General features: G+C 40.4%; 1 protein-coding gene across 1 annotated transcript; it reads right to left on the bottom strand.

Annotated features, from left to right (window-relative positions):
• Positions 1–4,623: 4,623 nt before the first annotated feature.
• LOC120441498 (formin-like protein 1) lies at positions 4,624–18,586 on the bottom strand. The gene is made up of 14 exons (XM_039616768.1): positions 18,459–18,586; positions 17,124–17,338; positions 16,413–16,631; positions 15,827–15,951; positions 14,582–14,784; positions 14,238–14,472; positions 13,824–13,892; positions 12,156–12,236; positions 11,876–12,005; positions 10,747–10,910; positions 10,496–10,597; positions 10,296–10,379; positions 9,283–9,397; positions 4,624–5,390 (listed from the first exon to the last, which is right to left on the bottom strand). Exons 1-14 carry the CDS (start codon positions 18,584–18,586, stop codon positions 5,290–5,292), a joined length of 1,971 nt encoding a protein of 656 aa, XP_039472702.1. The 3' UTR covers positions 4,624–5,289.
• Between the last annotated feature and the right edge of the window lie 4,516 nt (positions 18,587–23,102).

Below are 23,102 nucleotides of genomic sequence, written 5' to 3'. Positions count from 1 at the left end.
GCGAACCAAGCTCTTGCAACGGTTGTATAGGGATCGAATGGCCCGTAGCAATGGGGCAGACACCCCATACTCCCGTACCACCTTCCACAGGACACCCCGAGGAACACGGTTGAATGCCTTCTCCAAGTCCACAAAACACATGTAGACTGGTTGGGCAAACTCCCATACGCCCTCAAGTATCCTTGAGAGGATAAAGAGCTGGTCCAGTGTTCCGCGACCAGGACGAAAACTATCCGCTAGTCGAACCTCAGATACAGGAGGAAAAAAGCGAACTCTCCTTTCCAGCACCCTGGCATAGACTTTCCCAGGGAGGCTGACGAGTGTGATCCCACTGTAGTTGGAACACACCTTCCGGTCCCCCTTCTTTAAAAATGGGGACCACCACCCCGGTCTGCCAGTCTAGGGGTACTGCCCCTGATCTCCACGCAGCATTGTAGAAGCGTGTCAACCAGGACAGCCCTACAATGTCCAGAGTCATCGGGAACTCGGGGCGGACCTCATCCACACCAGGGGCTCTGCCACCAAGGAGTTGTTTAACTGCCTCAGTGACCTCGCCCCCGGAAATTGGTGTTTTTTTTGGTTCGGGGTTACCACCACGACAGGCACCAACCACCTTGCGGCCGAACCTCAATGCAGCAGCTTCGGCAATGGAGATGCTGAACAAACGGGACAGGTTAAAAAAAAAAAAAAAAATGGAGATGCTGAACGTGGTCCATTCGGACTCAATGTCCCCAGTCTCCCTCGGAATGTTTTTTCATGCTCTGCTGGAGGTGTGCGTTAAATATCTCACGGACTGGGGCCTCTGCTAGGCGTTCCCAGCACACCCTCACTACGCATTTACACCGGGTCTGTCCAGCGTCCTCCCCTGCCACCTGATCCAACTCACCACCAGGTGGTGATCAGTTGACAGCTCAGCCCCTCTCTTTACCCGAGTGTCATGAACATATGGTTGCAGGTCTGGCGATACAATTACAAAATCGATCATCGACCTGCGGCCTAGAGCGTCCTGGTGCCACGTGCACTTATGGACACTCTTATGTTCGAACAAGGTGTTTGCTGTTGCCAAACTGTGATTTGCACAGAAGTCCAATAACAAAACACCGCTCGGGTTCAGATCAGGGAGGTCGTTCCTCCCAATCACGCCCCTCCAGGTCTCACTGTCGTTACCCATGTGAGCATTGAAGTCTCCCAGTAGGACAACAGAGTCTCAAGGTGGAGCACCTTCCAGTACCCCACCCAGGGACTCTAAGAAGGCTGGGTACTCTGAACTGCCACTCTGCGCATAAGCACAGATGACAGTCAGGACCCGTTTCCCGACCCTAAGGCGCAGGGAACAAACCCTCTTATCCACTGGGAAGAACCCCAACGTACAGGCAGCAAGCCGAGGGGATGTTAGAATACCCACCCCAGCCTGCCACCTCTCACCAGGGGCAACTCCAGACTGAGACAGAGTCCAGCCCTCTCCAGGAGACTGGTTCCAGAGTTTAAGCCATGCGTAGAGGTGAGCCCGACTATATCTAGCCGGTACCTCTCAACCTCACGCACTAACTCAGGCTCCTTCCCCACCAGAGAGGTGACATTCCATGTCCCAATTGCCAGTCTTGGTAGCCGGGGATCAGTCCGCCAGGGCCTCTGCTCCTGACTGCCGCCCAGCACACAATGCACCAGACCCCTACGGCACCTCCTGCGGGTGGTGGGCCTGCGGGAGGATGGGCCCATGTCCCTTTTTCGGGCTGTGCCCAGCCGGGCCCCATGGACTAAGGGCCTAAGCCCTCGGGCACCCTCCCCGGGCTTAACTCCGGGGGGGGGGGGGCCCGGTAACCCTATCCCGGGCAGGGTAAACTGTTCCCTCGATAACTCAGAAAGATTAGGAGTTGCTGTACGTTATAATATATAACATACAGCAACATCTGTGACAGATGTGAATAATTTTTTTTTCTCTAACCATTTTATTTCAACCATTGGTTGTGCTGAAAAGAAACCTGATGAATATTAAGATAACCCAGCTTTACAGAGTCCTTTAATATAGAGCAACAGGCAATTTAAAAGTCTTTCAAGGCTTAATGAAGCCCTTCAAAATTAGTAAGATGCTATTTCCTCACCAACCTATGAATTATGTGTTTTAAGGTGTGTGTTTGTGAGTTATACAAGGCAGCCAAGCACAGCAGCCACAGTATCCAGGGTCAAACTGATTGAAGAGATGACACTATTCAGCCCAATCACAACAAAGTGTGTAACATGATGGGATGTTATGCTTTGCCTCTCCACTGGGTGAAATGGACACACATTAAATATATATAATATAAAAATATAAGAACTCGTTAGTGACCAAGGAAGGTATAAAGTCTCTAATTCAGGCTCCTTCTATCCCAGTGTTAGGAATGTCTCTTTAAACATTTTTAAACATGATGATTTTCATGTTTGCTTGAAATAAAATATCTCCCTCTGCTGGTACTGCAGCTTATGGCAACTTGCTGCAACTCCAGCATGTGTGTCCATTTATTGTCAACCTCTGAGGGAGTAGAGTTGAGGTAGTTGTGCTGTACTGTACAAGCTCATGGCATTGAAGATGGAAAAGAGGAGGAAATATATCCCTATACTTGGAGCACTTTGACGAATACATTTCATTACAGTAGATGTCTGTCTAAGAGCGGTGTAATCCATTATTGTGAATTTAAATATTGAAATAATCAGACAAACAATGGGTTTAATGGGGAATACTGTTAAATGTTCAGTTTCTGTGCCGTATGTCAGAACAAGATCCAGAATGTGATTAAAGTTTACATTTTGAGAGAAGCCGAGTGAGTCTAATAGCAGGTTACATGCAGTGCTGATAACATCTGAGAAATCAAGTAGTGACTGCTGAGTAAGGTCCAGAAGGACTTTTTACCTTACATTATATTATTAATACAAGTTGTGATAACTTAAGATAAAAATCAAAATTTATTTAACTATGATCGTAAATGAAGCACTAATAGACCATAACAGAGGCTAAACTAAAATGGTAAATGATCTGTATTTGTATAGCGCTTTACTAGTCCCTAAGGACCCCAAAGCGCTTTACACATTTAGTCATCCAACCATTCACACACACATTCATACACTCCTGATGGCAAGCTACATTGTAGCCACAGCCACCCTGGGGCGCACTGACAGAGGCGAGGCCCTCTGACCGGTGGCGCCAGTGCGCCAGATGCTGCCTAACACATCAGTAACATTATCAGTGACATAGGACAAGTATACTTTAAATACATTTTGCAGGTTCTACTATCACCAATTACTTTTTCCAATATTTTATTGTATTATTGCTGCGTTTACTTGTATTTGATGTTCACTGACGAAATCTCAAAATCCAACATATTTCAGTTTTTCTTCATCTGGTGTGTTAAATATTCATCTTCATGTGCTGTTTCAAACTGAAACAGAAACAGTATCTGATTGTCTGTCCTGACCTCGCTCCTCCACTTCCTGCCTCCTCCTCTAAGACGCAGGCTTTGCTTCACCTACTTCTGTTTGAGTGCTCTCCATTTCTGGTAAATCAATGCGATTCTGCATTTTAGCTTGCTTTTATAAATAAATAATGGTCCGCAATATGTGTTATTGTTTATCTAAGGTTAAATTTAATTAGGTCAGGTAATGTTCTATTATGTCTTAATATATAAATCTTTAACAAACCAAGATCGTAATCCATACTATGACTGTAACTGTGGGTGATTCTCTGATCACTAATTCTTCAAAGTTACCAAATTATTACATCAAAATTTTCAATTTACTTTTATTTTAAACTATAAAATAAAAGATGATGAAAAGCTGAAGCTGGTGGTGAAACAACATTTTGTCAAACACTGGACAAATTTAATACATCTAACTTAGAACTGCGAATGGTTTTAATTTTCTGCTTTAACAATTCAGGAAAATCAGATCTTGATTTTCTTGTGTTTGCGAGGAGTGCGGATGATAAAATCTGTTTCTTACATACACTGTGTTTATTAAATAAGTGTTACAGGATTTTGGAGTCTTATAATTACTTTTACTGTTATAAAAATCTGACTTCAAATCACATTCATATTATATATATTATGTGTTTTATATTCATGCTCAAGTATGTCATTATTTAGACAAATTTCCTTGTAATCTTCAATGAAATGTTTCATGTTTTGTCAATTTTAAATGTATTTGTAAAAACAGCACACACACAGTGCTGTGCTAAAGTCTTTAGGCACCTCCTATTTCATCTGTAAAACTCGGTGGAGGCTCTGTCGTGGTTTGTGTCTGCATTTCAGCCGGTGCTGTTGAAGAACTTGTCAAAGTTGATGGAATGGCAAACTTTGAGAAGTTGATCCAGCATGTGATACTATCTGGAAAATCTGGCAACAACTTCATTTTCCAGCATGATAATGATCCCAAACACACTGATAATGCAGTAGAAGCATATTTGGATAGAAACACATACAAAGTAACTCTGTTGGTCGTAGATTGACCTCCTGAGAACCCAGACATAAACATTATTTCTTTAGGTGAATATTAAGAGAAAAACCCAATTACATATTTTTATTACATTCTAATTTTAGGATAAAAAAACAAATAAAAACTAAACAGAATAAAACAGACAAAAACCCCCAAAACAGTATAAAATGTTTTATTTGTTGAAATGCAGAAGCAAAGTAGAAGCTTGTTTTTGTACTTACACAGTAATAAAAATAATTTAAATATATTATAAATCTTTCCCATAATTTTTGAGACCTACTACAGACACGGAAAGAGTGATGGGACGCTGCGATTAAAATTCTGTTTAAACTAAAACTAATAAAAAAAAATATCAAAATGATCCATGAGTGGTTTGTCTATCAGTTTCTTGCCTTTGAAGATGAATTTTCCGGCGAGGCTGTGATGTCTTAGCGGCAGTAATGAAGCGCTCGTGTTACCTCTCAGCCGAGTGGCTCGCTCTTCCATGTAATTGTCTTGATTACCTCGTATGGCATCCAGTGTCATTAGCGCACAGCTAATAATTCGCCCTCTTTAACATTTAATTACTCAAATCACAGAACATTTCTACAGTCAGTTTGAAGTTTATCCAGAGAGGCGCTGTAAAGCAGCAGAAGTGTGTGTGTGTGTGTGTGTGTGTGTGTGTGTTAGCTTATGTTTTTGTCTCTTTGGGGATCTTCTTGCATGCATTTCCAACCCTGCATTCGTCCACATGCTTGAGAGTGATAAGACTGTCACCATAGTGAGTCAAATACGTTGTGCTTGTAAAGCCATGATGATGAGTCCAGTCCGTGCTGTTGTGCTTCAGAGGGAGATGTCTGAGGATACCTGCAGCTGTTGCCCTGGTTTCCACTTGGCGCTGCGTCGGCCGCCGTCCCCCCGTCTGTACGGCTGATTCCTCAGATCTGAGGACAGAGAACAAACACGAATAATCCACCTGAGACGAGAGGCTTCGGAACAGCTCGCTGAAAGATGTCAAAGGCGAACTACGGGCCTATGGGGTTTCATTTACTGAGCCATAAAATACATATTTCTACTCATCAAATTGGCCATGAAAAAACACAAAAACAAACAAACAGGAAAATGTGTAGACGTCTGGTATGAAAGAGTCACTGCCAACCCATCCTGGCTCTTATAAAATCTTAATTAGAATCTGTGTCAGACATGGATAGAGTGTGGGACAATGAGCCCCTCAGCATAAGCTTTTAAAAGACCCACAGAAGGCACCAGCGTGTTCTTTTGCATTTCACTTTCTGTCTCTCAGTTGTTTTTCATGTCTTTGTGGTACTTTTGCACATCTTTATGGGTGTGTGAATCTTTGCTGTGTCTCCCGTCTTTTTTAAAAACCTTTAAACCTTTTTCTGCGTCTTTCTCACCTTCGTCTCTTCACAGGTGTGATGTGATGTACGGTTAATCTTGAAAGGAATCTATTATGCTGATTTCCAACTTCGTGTTTTTGTTCTTGGACATTACAGGAGTAACTTTAAAATCATTATTATGAGCTGTGAATGCTGTAAAGAACTATATGAATGTACTGTGATTTTTAGGCTGGTCACTTTGGGAAACTTTCTTGCTGTATTTTGTGTTTTTTGAGGTGGTTTTCTTATGTCCTTCCATCGTCCTGTTCTCACAGACCTATTACGCTCAATTCCAGATCCATATTTTTATTCATCTTGTCAGTAAGATAACACAATCATCCCAATACTGAGTGAGGATCATGTACCTACTCGGACATTAAAGGGGATCCATTCTGCTTTTTCAGTGCCATACTCAGTCCTCCTGGATTTAGCCTTACATAATCTGAGTATCATCTTTTATTGTACTCGTCCTTGGTGCAACCCTTCAGCTCATCCAAAGCTATACTGCAGCTCCTCCATCATTTAAGCTTTCTCTTTTCTGATTGGCTACACAGAATGTTTGACCAGTAGGTGGGTAGGGTGGGCTTGTGATGACTGATACATACACTGACCACATGAACCTTCCTACACTTTTCAAACGACTAATAGAAGTATACTTTTGGACAGCATAGCGTAGTACAGAGATGCCGTTCGTCTTGCACCACAGATTGAAATAAAAAGAGAAGAGCTTTGACAGTTTTGGGTGAGTAAATGAGTTTAAAAATCACCGTTATCAGTCTAAGAATTAGCCTATATCTCCATTACTGTTGTTTGTGCAATTTAAATTCAGCCTCTAAGACATTAAATGATGTTATTTAACAAGCCTGTGAAACTCTTGAGATTAAGAGTCTCTTGTGCTGCGGGCCTACATCGGCAAGATTAATTACAATTCAAAACTCCAACAGCTGGATGTTGTGTGGCTCTGAAACCAGGACCCACTAACAAATGAGGCAACAATGCTAAATGTCCTTTACTTTAGTGCCCTTTAATACATCGAATATATCTTTATTATCCGAGCACTCTAACAGTACATGTGAAAGGAAACAAGGAAAACATAATAGATCTCCTTTAACCTTTAAATCCAAGAGGAGCTATCTACAGCATATTCTTGTGTTTTAGTTTGAGCTGCTCTCCTTCTCTTTGAAAGCCGTTTAAAGTGTGTCAGAAAACCTCTGGAGAGAACTCAGTCACGAGGCATAAATCCAATAAACAGCACCCAAAATATTCCTTCAAGGGCAGACTGTCTGGGATACAGTTACATTACAGACGGCAGAGCAGGACAATTTCTATGCAGTTTTAGTACATTATAATGTGTTTCTAATATTTTTGTGTTATTATTGTTATTCACTGTTGAGTTTGTCTCATGTCCATGACTGGAGCACAAATAGAAGCTGGGCCCAAAGGATTATAAGTGACCTCTACACTCTGTATCCACCATGTCTTCCTGGTTATAAATACAAAGACAGTGTCATGATCAGCAGGAGCAGATTTGAAGACATCACCTCTTCACTGAAGACGGAGTCGCAGAAGAGACGAGAGGAACGTTTGGCAGAGCGAGCCGTGAAGGGCACGGATTTAAGAGCTGAAGACAGAAGAGAAAAAACAACAGGGACAGGAAGAGAGGAGGGACAAACAAGGGCACAGGAGAGGGACGTAAGCCTTAGAAGGAGAAACTAGTGAAAGTTTGTTGAACTAAAGAAATTTTAAAAAGAGCACTGCTGGAGAGGAAATAGGAGAAAATGTTAATAAGTGCAGATGTGAGATTAACAGCTGCTTAGATAAGAAAGTAAAAACACTGAGGAAGATTAGTGTGAAAAAGTGTGTGACAGCAGAAGGTACAAAAAAAAATCATGGACTAGAGTGTCCATCAAAACTACAGCTGGAAATCAGGAGATAGTCGGCTTATCTTAGCATAAGAACTGGAATCAGTGCTCAGTGACGAGTTCTTGCTGTTGGGAAAAATCTGTACTCCCCAATCGGTTGGGGAGTGGTTGTTGGAACCAGTGTTGGTCAAGCTACTTGAAAAAAGTAATCAGTAACTAATTACTGATTACTCCCCCCAAAAAGTAATCCCGGTACTTTACTGATTACTTATTTTCAAAAGTAATTAATTACCTAGTTACTTAGTTACTTTTTAAAAACACGATTTACAACCTGAATAGGTGATAAAGCGATAGATCTTTCAGCCCAATTCTACTTTTTCTGCATAATCCATCATACAAAATGTAATCAAATGGAAAAGTCTCTTTTTAAAACTTGGTTTTATTAGTTTTAATCTTTTAACTTTATGCATCAAGCAAAAATTAAATTATATGCAACATTGTCTGACTGGAAGAAATTTGTTTAACATTTAAACCTATTTTCTCCACATTCCAGCACATAAAATAAAATATTTTTTTGTGTTTACACTCAGTCTTTCAAATAAATGCAAGTGAAACACAGCAGAAAATAAATAAAATCAAATTCTCAGCGGACCTGTTGCTCTATTTTCACCTGTATAGCAGGCGGATGTTTGCCCTGGTGCAGGTGTGCCGCAGCGGTCAGTGGAAGAATCCGCGAGTTTCTCTGTGAATTTCTCATTCCGTGGTAGCGCACTCGGTGCTTGCTCGGAAGTTAAGGGGTTTTTTCGCTGTAAAAAGAAGTTTTCTTCCCACGCAGTGAACAGCGGATGCTAATGTTTTTGTCACTTTTTACAGAATCAAACTCAAAGTAAGGTCAGTACTTCCACGCTTTAAACTGCACGCTCATACTCTCTCTGCACTCGATATATTATCCATTGTTGATCTGCACACAGCTGTTGTCACGAATGTCGCACTCGCTTACGTCACTGTCATGAGACACTCTTGCAAACAAATCACGGTTTTAGTAACGCAGTAACGCAGCGTTCCTACAGGAAAGTAACAGTAATCTAATTACCGTTTTTGCAATAGTAATCCCTTACTTTACTCGTTACTTGAAAAATGTAATCTGATTACAGTAACGCATTACGTGCCCATCTCTGGTTGGAACACAACACAAACAAGTGCAGAGAAACAGTTTGTGGCTTATGTTGATTTAGCTGCTGCCTTTAAAGTTTGTAGACAAAACAAACAAAACAAAACAAATTAAAAAATCGAGTTCTAATTTATAAAAAGTGATCAGTTTAGTTGTTACCTAGTTAATTAGAAAGCATTAGTGTCTAAGTGTTGCTATGTTAGCAGCTAGACTTCACTTGATACAATGTTTGATTTAGTTGTCACAGTGTAGCTTTAGCACCACACTAACCTGTAACTGCATAGTTGCCTCTTTCTGTTGCCTTGGCAGCGTGAACTCTTTCTCTAACTTTGTAATTAACCCCTCCTGAAAATTGTTGATAACGGTTCACAACACAGACACAAAAAACATACAGGTTGTTGTGTACCTGTGATAATGTCCTCGATGGCTCCGTCTTTCCCCTCCCTCACCAGAGGAGACATCTGCCTCTTCTTCAGCTCTGCTATCAGGTCCATCTGGGGCGCTCTCGGCATCATGGGACCCTGAAACAAAAATCAGATTTAGTTGAATATTTTTTATAACATGCTTTGAGAGTTTTAGTTGTTCTTTTCATGTCCAATAGTCTGGTTGTTTTTATGTATAAAAGTTATAATCTCAAGCAATTTCCTTCATGTGTTTTACATTTTGGAAGTCTGATAGGTGAAGAAATACACACAGTCAGCAGAACACAGAAAACCGATCAAATGTTTCAATTCGAAAATTAAAACTAACTAAAACAAAAAAAATTGGCCATTTTAAGAAAGAAAAATATTGTCTTATTTTGAATTTGATGGCAGTGCAGACCATGTTTACCACCTTCTTTAATAACAGTTCATATATGACTGGGAACTGAGGAGAGCGGCTCTGGACTTTGGGACAGGAATGTTGTCTTGTTCTGGTCTGATAGAGGACTATAGGCACCAAATGTCTTTAGTGGGTGGAGATCTGGACTTCAAGCAGGCCATTCCAGCTCCAGGTGTGTTCCAGATGCAGTACTGTGTATACTTTATGGTAGTTTATCTGTCTTTGGACTAGTTGTGGGTAGTTGAGATGGCTGACCGGGAGCATCGCACAAGTTTTTTTGTTGATACTTTGAGCTTTTAATGGCATCAGTCTTTGTACCTACACATTTCTCTAAAGGCAAAGCAGTTTTCCTCTAAACTGAGATAGTTAATGTCTCTTCACTGAGAAGAAGTACTTGCTGAATGCCACTTTTAAAAATCGAAAAAGAAAGGACCGACAGATAAAGTCTGAGGTCTACTGCAAGATTTTAAGGTGTTGTTGCAAAATGACACAGTGAAATGGTCTAATTATTCAGGAGAAAATCCTCTTTATGCGCTTGGAAAGTTTCTAGACACACTTGAAAGTACTTTTCCTGCACCGACTGTTTATCGTTCCCACCTTGTTCCCCATGACTTCAGGTTTAGGAGGAGTTAAAGGAGCCTCGTGTTGCTTGTTTCTCTGCTCGATGTCCAGCTCTGCTTGCTGTCAAACACAAAAACAATGTTTCTGAGGTCAGATTATAAACAGTCACTGATGGCTGCAGGTGTAATGTAAAAGCTCTTGGTGCATATCGGTGAAGCAGCTGTCTGTTATCTGACCTTGTACGCTTTGATGAATCTGATCAAAATAGGGAAGAACATAGAGGGCGGCGTTGTTTTGGGGTTTTCTCCGAAGTACTCCACAGCTGAGTCATAAGCATCCTGCAAGAGAAGGTAAAAAATATCAGGTCATGATCATGATCAGCCATGAACTGACCAGTACTTCCTGTTCCTAATGTCGACAGAGACAAATTTTGGATAATTTCCTTAGGGATTAATAAAGTATTCTGATTTTGATAATTAAATCCGACCTGCGCGGTCTTTCCATCGGCTATGAGACAGTTGAGCAGCTCCATGTTGCTGTTGAGAAAACTCTGCAGCACAGGATTGTCTTTTTCTATGGAGAACTCCCTCTTCGTCCCCTCCATGCCTCTCTCCAGAGCCCGAAGGTCCTGCAGGATACTGTCCACAGAAACTAAAAGAGACAAAGACTTCAAGGTGAAGTTAGAGCTTCAAATTAACATTCATATCATTGCTTATCAAACAGCAATTAGATTATGATGTACTTTAGAAGACTGAAGGTGTTGCATGAATAAAGTGATTCTACTGCTGTCGTAACTCCTCGTGAGCATTTGCCATTTCATCATCAGTGTATTTACAATCTGTGGTATTAGTTTTAAGTAAAATGTACGCTATTTAAATGTTATTATTACTGTTAAACATGGTCAAACTTTTGAAAGTATAGCCAATAACTCTGGCTTTCACAGGTTTTATCCTCTTGGGATTTCCTAATATGGTCATCTCAGACACCCCAGTCAGCATCTCCATAGCAACTTCTGGTTTTTCTCCAATGGTTGATGAGTTGTTGCAGTAGTTTCGTGTCAGTTACAAGGTGAAAACACGATGCTGCCCTGAAAACGCCCCATGACTGCTTTGGTTTCTAGCAGCTTGCTTTGATCGCGTGTGGTTTACAAGGGAGATTCAGGCTACATCCACATGTACACGGATATTTTGTTAAACACAGATTTTTCTGTGCATTTTGGCCTTTGGTCCTGAGAGTCACTAAAAACAAAGTTTTTCAAACTCCTGCCAGATGAAGATTTTCAGAAACTCAGCTGCATTTACACATGGAGATGAAAAAATGCGATTTTGTCTCGTAAGATCAAAGTTATGTGCCTTTACCTCCCTTTTGACTACACCCCGTCTTTTGATTGGCCAGCATTTCTTCACAGTTAGGATTATATCACCACCTGTCAGGAATTATACTCTACCACTCCAAAAAAACTGTGCTTTATTTCTTTATTTATTTGCAGCTTTTTACATAGTTGAGTTAATCTATTTGGGAGGAAGTACTGAGTCCTCTTGGATCTTGGACCTTTGTAAACTGTGACGGGAGTTCAGCCATCAATAATTACTGTACACCTGTGAGGATGTGCTTACCAAGTGACGCCTTATCCAGGAAGTGCAGCTCTGTGTGGAAGGATTGCAGCTCTGGGTATTTCTCCTGGATGATGTTGACGATGAAGTGCATAAGCGTCTGTTTACGGTCTGTAGATTTGGTGTCCAACAGCTTGGAAGAGTCAGCAAAGAATGAAAAGTCTGACATTAGATTGATAAAAACAACAGGTTGAACTAAATACTCTTGGATTATCTACAGAAATAGCAACTGAAGCAAAAAGCCATCTGTAGCTGCAGAAAAAAACTACATTCATTTTCTCACCAAGTCTAAGCTTTGCAGACGGAAGCCATATGCTGCTCCTCGCTTGCTGCTGTTCATGTAGTTTCCAAATGCCAAGATGATCTTTACATCAGAAACAGACAGAAAACTATGTTGTCAGATGTGACACAAAGTGACAACATGTGTGATATACAGCCCACACCGACTCAAAAATAAACCTGCAGTGAAAAACAAAACTTGAAATCTGCCACAGAGTTAAAACAAAAACTCTCCCTTTCCAGAAACAACTCACTGCTGTTTTTATGCCACTTGAAATTTAGGAAAAAAGCAACAACCAAAGTTGAAGGAAAAAGCGAGACAAATTCCTCAGGGTTAAAGACACAGCATGTTTGGTCTCATATTACAGCAGGAGGCTACTTTCCCAGAACTGCTGAACTGGACCTGAAATTACTCCCATCAAAGCCTAAAAACACTCTTTTCACAAACTACAGTACACCACAAAATACCACAAAATACTTGAAATGCACATAAAGTGGCGATTTCTGCTGGTAAAAAGAATCAAGGCGAGCAAAAGGGAAGTTCCTCTAATGTATAAAACACATTTTTTCCTGTTATGAGAAGTTTTCCCCTTCATAATAACTGCACAGTGGATGAACATCCAATTGAAAATATGGGCATAGTTGCCTTAATTAACAGGTGTTGGAAACAGGAAGTTGTGGCCCATTACTACCTGCTAGGCCTCACCTCTGCTAACTGGCTCATGCTTGACTCCTGACTCCTTTCTTTTACATGTCAAAGTTTCCTTGAGCAAGTTGTTAAATTGCCACTGGTGGATCCATCAGTGTTAGTACAAGTGATTGTTAGCAAAGGCTAAAAGGCACAGAACAATGTGAATGGGTGAATGAGGCTTATAGCAGAAAGCAGTGTATAAGTACCAGTCTGTGAGACAAATTATAAGGCTCTGTTTTTCTAGTGTTCTAGGTTTCTGCCACTAACTAATTAACTAGTATCAGTGTCCTTGTATTGCATGTATACAGTGCACTGATACAGCTCACTAACCCAGTGCTGTCTAACTCCAGGCCTCAAGGGCCAGTGTCCTGCAGGTTTTAGATGTGTCCTTGATCCACCACAGCTGATTTGAATGGTTAAATGACCTCCTCAGCATGTCTTGAAGTTCTCCAGAGACCTGGTAATGAACTAACCATTTAATTCAGGTGTGCTGACCCAGGGTGAGATCTAAAACCTGCAGGACACCGCCCTCGAGGCCTGGAGTTGGCCATGCCTGCACTAACCAAACTAGTGTTACTTGACATCTTACCACTGCACCTTCATCTAAATATGGTCACTTCTGGGAACAAAAACACCACAAAATGCTAACGTTGAGGCTCCATTACAAACGGATGGTCCATCATTTATTTACAGTTTATGTGAAATCTTGGTTGAATATTTACAGTGAATGTGTTTCCTTTGTTTTGCTGAGAGCCCCAGCAACCTGGATTTTAAAATCAAATTAGAAGAACAATAAAAAAGTTTTATGCCAGGATTTTATTGTAAATTTTTAATGCTAATTAGGAGGTCAGTGACTTTGATTCCATTTTGGTGTTGCTGAGGATTCACAGGAACTCACAGAGAAGCAGGCCTGACCAGTAAAGTTTATTATTCAGTCATGAACTGGAGCTCTTTGACACTTCAAATAAAAGTAAGAATCACCTCAAGAATTTTCTTCAGCTTAGTGGAAGATTTGATGGACATCGAGGCTGCGATGATGGCATTCAGTTGCTGTAAGAAGTAATGCAGAGATCAGTGTTGGACATTACAGTATACACTAACATTTTATTTTAAAGGACTAGTTCTACTTTTGTAATTCTCAGAGTCAGATGTCAAGAGTGATTCCACAGTAAATATAAAGCCAGAGTGCTGATAAGGAGAAATTTCCGCTAACCCTCATTACCAGAATAATGCCTTTTATTCCTAGAAGTGGGCTTTATTCAGCCCACTTCTAGGAATAAACTCTAACAAACTGACTGCCTTTTCCTCGGCATGACTGTGAAATCCCCTATTGTAAACTTTGCTTCATTTTCTTTCCTTAAATACAGTTCAACTGGTGTCCAACCGTGGACTCACAGGCTGTATCAGCTGGACGCTCTCAGGGAAATTGCCCATGAAGGTGAGAGTGCTGATGCGCTGGGAAAGCCGTGGGATCTTGCTGAAGCGCACCATGAAGCGGTCCTCCTCGCTGAGCTCGTCCAGGGGCCTGCCCTCGCACTCGTAGTTGTGGATGAGCTTCATTTCATACTCGGTGGGGATGAAACGCTCCAGCAGCTCGAGGAAGTCCAGGCTCAGAGCTTTCAGGTTGTACCTGCAGGGACGGCGCACATTCTGAATATAAAGTGTCTTTGCAATATATTCAGATTTTCTTTTTATTGCCATATTATTCAGCTGATGCACAAACAGGTTTTAACACATACGTCTCAATGACACAGCAGATATCAGAGGCAGCCATTCCTTCTTTACGCAGGGTGATGGCCAGGTTTTTGGCCCTGTTGGGCTCCATTAGAGACACTTTACTGGGACTCTTGTGGGCCATTTTCTTCTTTAGGGTTCCCAGATCTACAGGGGTCGACTGGGCTTTGGTCTTAAACTGCTCCTCAAAGGCAGCCATGTTTAGCTCCTAATAACAGAGTTCAAATACAGAAACATAGACCATTAAGATTTTTTTTAACACTCAGATTAAACTTTCACTTTCTTTTTTTTTTACTGTAAGTCACATAGCAGCTTATTACAGACTAAACTCTTCATGATTGCTGAAAAGAAATAACTGGAAAAATTGTTCTAAAGATTATTTTCAATTTAGTTTTGTTCTTTTTAAAATACTCACAGAATTTTGCAAATAGAGAAAAGCATGGGAGAATATCCATGGATTCAAGTGATGCAGAATACATGCAAGTTCCCATGATAATACATTATCTGTCTTAATAGGACTGATTGCACGAATATAGAAGAAAAGCATGTTGTTGTTGTTTTCTGCTAAACAATTTGCACCACATTTGGATTAAAACCCAACCCACCACCTCCACATCCAAAAATGAAGCCAGTGCAGAAATACCAAAACAACTGTAGTTCCACTAATGGCCACTGGAGGCTGACTCCAAACCTGTGGTCATCCCCATAGACTCTCATGTTAAAATGTCCAGCAGCATTGCAGAGTGTGTTGACAGCCTGGCATAAAACACTGTTTGGGTCTCTACGGTGGTTTCCACCTTCAGCTGTTCAGGAGTTGAAGGTGGAACTGTTCCACCTTCAGATAAACCCTCAGGAGGTGAGGGTTTATTTGTTTGTTTATTTGTTTGGTTGTTTTTTTAATAATTCATCTGCCCAGTGTTTGTGGTGCCTTTTGTTGGATGTTTAATAAATTATTTGACAAAATGACTTTTCAAGAACTTTGTTTTCCCACTTTAGTCACTTTTTCGAGCATAATTAGTCTGTTACTTACTAATTAGCTTTGTCTGTGTGCAGCTTTTCCTAACCAGACTAGCTAAACCTCACACGTGAAAACATAGCACAGCACCCTCTCACTCCAAATTAAGCCTCCAAAATGCAATGACCAAAACCAGCAGGTGTGGTCATTTTGGCTGCATGCATCTTTTAAATACTGTCTATGCAGGAGGCCAGGTCCAGATGTTTATGGGACAGCAGAGGAAACATGAACAAACCTCTAAGATGCGCTCGTCGTCCAGCTCGCTGAAGATTGTTCCTGCCACCTGGTTGGATTTGAGGGCCTGCCAGTTGAACAGCGGCATGCGGTATTTGGTTTGAATGGCCTTCTTCTTTTTACAGTCTGTAAGAGAAATGTTTGTCTTGTAACAGAGATATCTTCCCAAACACTGCATCGGGGAAGCTGCCGTTTGTTAGTTTCACAAGAAAAGACACTGAAATGTTTACTAAAAGTTCCCAAAGTGGATCTGGAAAATGATTATCAAGGCAGGAATCAGGTAAACTTTGGTTTCTCCAACTTGTCTCCACTCTCTGTCATAGTTCTTGATTTTATATAAAGTTTAACAATTTTTAAATCTCTACAATCAGTTCGATAAAAGCTGGAAAAACTCCAGGACACCTCCAGCAGGTTTTTGCTTGTTGTAATCATTCCTCATTTTCAAATTTGATGTAAAAAAAAAAGTCTTTTCTTTAAGATATAAAGCACAAGAAAATAAAATATGAACCAAAATTGTTAAACCTTTGATTGTTTTTAAAGACTAGTAAGTCTTTAAGACCTTCACTTTGCTCTGATTGTGGACTCACTTGAGGTCCCCGCAGTCGCATCTGCTGACGCCTGCGTCCTTCCGCCTCCAGAAGGCAGGAGAGCTGCTGGTGGTGGAGGAGGTGGGGGTGGAGCTGTGGTTGAGGACGGAGCTGGAAGTGGAGGAGGAGGAGGAGGAGCTTGTACCGACTCCGACTGTGGAGGAGCTTCTGTTGTAGGAACGGCCTGAAGGTTGTTTCCTGTATCGACCTGATCTGCAGCTGTCAGGAAATAATCTACATATTAACTTGCAGTTACAGTGTAGCTGTAATTAAGGAAAATTAAGGAATAAATCTGATTACAAGAATCAATATCCCATAATGGTGCCCGTCAGGGAAATACAAAGAGCTTCTTATTATCCGCACACCAAGGTCTGAAGTATCATCTCGAACTGACGATGCAGTTTTCAGACTCGATGGCGGTTTCAGATCTTTTGATCTCCTATCTTGAGTTATAAAAACAGAAATCAAAGGTAGGCCTAGTCTATGTGCAGGTAAGTTACCATGAAAATGTGCCACCACTGCATCACCTTTGTAATGCTGTAAACCCAGAGTTCACCTTGCAGTTACCTGGATAGATGTAGCACAGGTATCTGGTCACTAAAAAAGGGAACTTCTGAATCCAGCTCATAAAACTCAAACTTGAATTGTTCACGCTGTGAGTGTGTGTGTGGTTACTGAGGATTTAGGAAGGTGTGATAAAACAGTGCCGACCTTTCTGCTTCATGTTCTGCTGCACCACCTGAACATCTAGGTGTCCAGAGGAAGAGCGCCCCATTTGGACAAGACCCTGATCCACCAGAGCCTGAACTTTGACCTCGAGCTCCTTCAGGGCCTGGATGTCTTGTTCTCTCTCCTGCCTGAGCTCCTGTTCTTGCTCTCGCAGCTGCAGCAGAATCACCTGCGAGCGAGACTCCCATGAGACTCTCCTGTGACACAGAAGCAGATGTGTCGTATACAGAACTTTAATCAGGCTGGACCTGTTCTGTCAGCTTTAAAAAAAGAAAGAAAGAAATATGTGATCTGGTGTGATCTTCATGGCAAAAGAACATGCATGCTCACAGCACTTTGGCTCATTAATATGCAGATTTATGCAGCTGCAACACTAAAATCTAATCAGATCACAGTCACCAGGTGGAGTACCTGCGGTGAGAGAGCTGCTATGTGCTTTTTCTTGACTAACGTTCACAAGAACAATCAGTCTCTCCCTAATTAAGCCAATTAGTTCCTCCATTTTCAAAGCTGTACTTCAATGCCAACACGTTTGTCTCTGCACGCTACATGTCTGATATTAATTTGAACTCATCAGCCTGAAGTGAGAAAGAGAATTCAGCATCTCAGGAAGCATTTCTTCTCGTTGCCAACACGTTTGTCTTCCTGGTGCAGGTGTGATGGTTTCTATTAATTTGAACTCATCAGCCTGATGGAAGAGAAAGCAGGTTTTATCCTTCCTCGTGTTGGAACGTGTTGGAACCACAAACAAAAATATCAAGCAGCAAAAACTCTATAAGGCAGAATTGAGTGGGTTTTTTTTTAAGTCTTTATCAGTAAATGGATTTGAACTGAGCCCTGAGCTAAAAAACAGGTTCAAGCAACTCTGAGTTTAACCATAAACACCGAGTTATCAGTTCTAGAAAAGCTGATCAGTTATTTCAGTCTATTATTAAATTTTGCAAAACTGCACTTTTTTTTTTTACTTTATCTTTTGCACAATTTAAAAACAAAGGAGTTCAAATACTTTCTTTTTTTTTAATGTGGAACTAATTTGGAGACAGTAAAAACCATAACTGTACTGTACTCTTAAAAAAGGGGATTACTTATGAATTATTTCTCTGCTGGTGTTTAAGAGAAGACACACAAATAAAAGCACAGAAACATGAAATGGATTATTATGTCTTCAAATAGGCCTTTTTTTCTGTTACTAAGCTTTTACATTACAAGCCACGTTCACCCATTTACCTTATTCTAGGAACATTTATCTGTCACATGGTGACACGATGTGGATTCATGTTTGATATGTTGGCTCTGATGTTTCTGTTACCATCTGACTGCTTGGCACTGTCTGTGTTTCTGTAGGAAAAACATGTAAGCATGAACTCGCTGGTCTCTACCTTCAGGAGCTCCACTTCTTTGGTGGTCTGAATGAGCTTCTTCTCAAGCTCGGAGGCTTTCTCCATCGCCTCAGTCTCGGTCTCCTGCACTGAAAAAAAGGGATTGGCCAACTCTTGGATTTACGTAAACATCTTGCGTGTATTTAACATAAGTGCCTCATGCTTTAAAGTTAAGTGTAACTATATAGTGTAGAAACTACATGATATGCAGAGAGGCTAGATTAAATTGTTCATATCATGTTCGAAAGTGAAGTAACTCAATAACTTTCAGTCCCGCACGCTTTTGGATCGTGGTTTCAGGAAGGCATCCATCTCAGTCAAATCGAGCAAATTGGGTGGTTGTTACATTAAAAAAGTCTAACTTGTAATTTAAACACAATAATATCATGTTTCTATAAACGTTATTAAATCATGAAGGATCTGTATGAAATTCAACAACTTAATTTGTTCTTGTTGAGATGACCTGATACAATCTAGTCAGAGTGGTTAGTTGCTGAACTCATGAAATTCACAAGATCGCACGAGATGTCAAACTGCAGGAAAATCACTGGCGTTATAAGAGGCAGACAATTATACACACACCACGTGTATGCTATTGCTATTTATTGTGGTTTAACCTGTCAAGGACAAAAACGTACAAAAAAATTCTGCATCAAGCCTTGAAATCATAGCTTTCCTGCTTTTGTTAAGTCTGGATTGGTGGCGTGGTGGTTAGTGCTGTTGCTTCACAGTAAGAAGATTTTGGGTTCAAATCCACAGTCTGGCTAGTTTGCACTGGTTTCTCTCTGGGTATTCTGGTTTCTTCCCACAGTTAAAAGTCATGCAGTTGTTAGAGTTAGGTTAATTGGTGATTCTAAATTACCTGTCAATGTAAGTGCAAATGGTTGTTTGTGATAGACTTATGAGTTGTCCAGGGTGTACCCTGCCTTGTAACCTATCACTTCAGGGTTATTTCCCAGCCCCCCTGCAACCAGGATAAAGATAGGAGGATGGTAGTTGTTGTACATCCATTAAATTTTTATGGTAACCAGGATCTAGACTTGAACATTACATAATATGAAGAGAACATGTAGTATTTAAGTGACCAAGTAGTATTGGGGTAAAAGTTACTGAATAGTGTTGAAATAAAATGACAAAATTGTGAAGGATTAAAATATTCCAAGAGCTCAACTTACTTCATCTAAACATGTTTCAATCGCGTTTTATGAACACAAAATGCACAGGTTTATTGAATATGAATAAGTTGTGTTGATTGAACTCAATTGTTTAAGTTTCTGCCAAAGCAAAACATTTGTGTGCAACCGATGTCCACTATTGAATCAAGTAAATCCAACATGGCCTTTTTTTCAGTGTGAAGTCTGCTGCTGAGCTGTGACACCAGAGTGGTCATGGGTAATGGGGAAATGTATTTTTACACAGAGAGCAGCAAACATAGAAGAAAACTAACAGTAAAGTGTATGAGGGGCCGTACAAGCCAAAATTCATTCTTTCACTCTCACACACATACATTCTTCTTTCACACACATATATTTTCACTCTCACACACATACATTCTTCTTTCACACACATATATATTTTCACTCTCACATACATATATTTTCACTCTCACATACATACATTTTCATTTATGCATTCCTACATTTTGCTCTCATTTACATGCATTCAGTATGCATTTAATCTCACAAATAATATATGTATGTAAGCAGAGAATGCATACATGTCAGAAGAAAATATATGTATGCAAGAGAATAATGTATGTGAATGAAAGAGTATAGTGGAAACGGAAGGCTGGGTGTCTGTACCGCTGTGATTGGCTGAGAAGCACGCGCGGGTCACTTTCAAGTGTCTGACAGCATTGAGGGGGGAGAAGAAACTCGAGTTCTTCAGCAAGCTATCGGGTTTTAAGAAATATTTTATCATCTCCTGAAACGGTCACATCGTTGTCCTCGTCACTTGATCGAGATGGGACGGGCTCAACTTTTTTTTTTTTACGTGCGCTCAGAATAGTGGCACAAAAATAACGCCACAGTTACCCAGAAAGAGTAATATTTCAAACTCCGCCACTCTGTGCTTCTCTGCCAATGCCTCGTTTGAGTTTTGGACGAAATGGATTCTGGGATATTGCATTTCGTCATTTCGAGCCGATTGGAGACCAGAACAGCCAATCAGATATTTTTGCATCCAAGTCTGTGATTGGCTGGTTTTGTGGCACAAAAATAACGCCATAGGTCACAAAATAAACTTTTAAGATATTTTCATGCGAGAATGGTGCTGTGTAAACTTCAAATATCTGCTTGATTCATCAAGACATCACATATTTCCATAAGTGCTCTAACATTTTCGGAGATGCCTGTTACCTATTGCCTTATTTTTGTCCCACTATTCTGAGCGCACGTAAAAAAAATTTGAGCGCACGTAAAAAAAAGTTTGCAGGTGCAAGTGTTGCATTTTGAGGAGAAATTTATTTTGAGCGAAGAAAAGCTGTATTTGAGCGAACAAAATTCATTGCCGCGTGCAAAAAATGTATTTCAGTATTTGCTATTAGCCCCTCTCGCTCAGTTTTTGTATTTGCGCTCACGCTCTCAACATTTCTGCCCGTGCGCGCTCAACTCTTTGTGTACGCTGTTATATTGTGCCACAAAACCACAATATAACAGATGGTGATTTTTCATTCTTATGTTTGTTTGTTTTTGTAATGGTATAAACAATGAAAGGTGGTGGATTAGCCAATTGGTCATGATCAACTCTGGGCTGGACCATTACAATACATCCCTATTGAGAGGAAAAACAACGCGATTAGTCCCGTACTTCAGCTAGAATGAAAAAGACAAAGCTGGAGTTATTCTGTCTTTACGTTGCACAGGTGCCTCTTCTCCCTCATTCTCTCCCCTCCCTCCCTCTCCTGTTGCTACTTCAATCATGAAACCGATCAATGATCAGCTGATCGTCTTTCTTGTTTGTTTATCTCCACTTTGCGCCAGAAAGAGGAAACCAGCGGATGTCGCGCTAAACAACAGCAGCACGTTCAAGCTTGATAAGCTGTTAGAATTTATTTAAAATTAATTTCTAGTATCAGCTGATGTTTGCTGGAGCCAGAGCTGTAAAACTGCTGCTCATGGTATCGGTTTGGAAACATGAAGGTGATACAAATCATGCATATATACCAACAAGACAGTGTACATCACTGTCACAACAGCGTTTGTTTTAGTTCAAAGGCTTTATGGTTTTTCCTATAATACCTGGTGGTGTAGTCGGTGATTTTTTTGTCAGTTGAGCTTTATATATTATGTTTAACCCAGTGATCACCCGGTCAGCTGGTGGGTAACTGTGGCGTTATTTTTGTGCCACTATTCTGAGCGCACGCAAAAAAAAAAGTTGAGCCTGTCCCATCTCGATCAAGTGACGAGGACAACGATGTGACCGTTTCAGGAGATGATAAAATATTTCTTAACACTCCGATAGCTTGCTGAAGAACTCGAGTTTCTTCTCCCCCCTCAATGCTGTCAGACACTTGAAAGTGACCCGCGCGTGCTTCTCAGCCAATCACAGCGGTACAGACACCCAGCCTTCCGTTTCCATTAAACTCCTTCCGTTTCCACTATACTCTTTCATTCACATACATTATTCTCTTGCATACATATATTTTCTTCTGACATGTATGCATTCTCTGCTTACATACATATATTATTTGTGAGATTAAATGCATACTGAATGCATGTAAATGAGAGCAAAATGTAGGAATGCATAAATGAAAATGTATGTATGTGAGAGTGAAAATATATGTATGTGAAAGAAGAATGTATGTGTGTGAGAGTGAAAGAATGAATTTTGGCTTGTACGGCCCCTCATAAAAGTGGATTTATAATGTATTACATTTTCTCTCATGTATGTACTGCTTGTGTAATTTTGAGTTTACAAAAAAACTGATATAATTCCTACATGATTAATATCACAGTAATGTTTAAAGTTTTCATTACCAGACTAATCAAGGTCATGAAATTTCACCCAAACATTTTTTTGTATAGATAATCTCAATAGCAACCGCATGTTTCTGCTGGAGAGTTTAACACATAGTATGATTTTTTCCTTTGGTAGCTTAATTTAAAAAAATATGCATTTTACTACAGAAGGAAGCTATATCAGGAAACTTTTACCTCTTACAATCAACCTGAAAGTGAGAACAACCCCACCAAACTCAAAAATGTTTTATTTGAGTAGGCGGGCGTTTTATATTTCACACATTTTCATGTCTGTCTGCAGCTTTCAAGAGCCAGTTTCATATTTTTATCATCAGTGTAGCAAATTATATTTTTAACTGAAGCATACGTCTTTCTCATAGCATTGTGATGGAGTAAATCCCCAGCTTATGCTTTACAATTTACAGTCACTTCTATGGTTACGGAGAAATAATTCTGACAGTTTGGTAGTCATAGCTTTGGTATAGTTGTCAAAAATCATGTGATTATGAGTCATATGTGACTGCAGATTTGTTATGAACCACAACCACACTCCCAGACATTTCAACTTGGTGGATTTTTCACAGCAAACAGATTAAAATCACTAAATTTACCAATAAAAAATT

The sequence above is a fragment of the Oreochromis aureus genome, linkage group 8 (genome assembly GCF_013358895.1).
Source record: "Oreochromis aureus strain Israel breed Guangdong linkage group 8, ZZ_aureus, whole genome shotgun sequence".
NCBI classification, from domain to species: Eukaryota; Metazoa; Chordata; class Actinopteri; order Cichliformes; family Cichlidae; genus Oreochromis; species Oreochromis aureus.
This window is presented reverse-complemented; position numbering and strand designations above follow the sequence as displayed.

What these genes read in the sequence shown, in the direction of transcription:
- LOC120441498 (XM_039616768.1), bottom strand. Translation starts at nt 18,586, where the DNA reads ATGGAGAAAGCCTCCGAGCTTGAGAAGAAGCTCATTCAGACCACCAAA. An exon ending in ACGACGAGCGCATCTTAGAG is followed by an intron (nt 14,785 to 15,826) that starts GTTTGTTCATGT and finishes CTCTGTTATTAG; the next exon opens with GAGCTAAACATGGCTGCCTT. An exon ending in CCTGGATAAGGCGTCACTTG is followed by an intron (nt 10,911 to 11,875) that starts GTAAGCACATCC and finishes TGTCTCTTTTAG; the next exon opens with TTTCTGTGGACAGTATCCTG.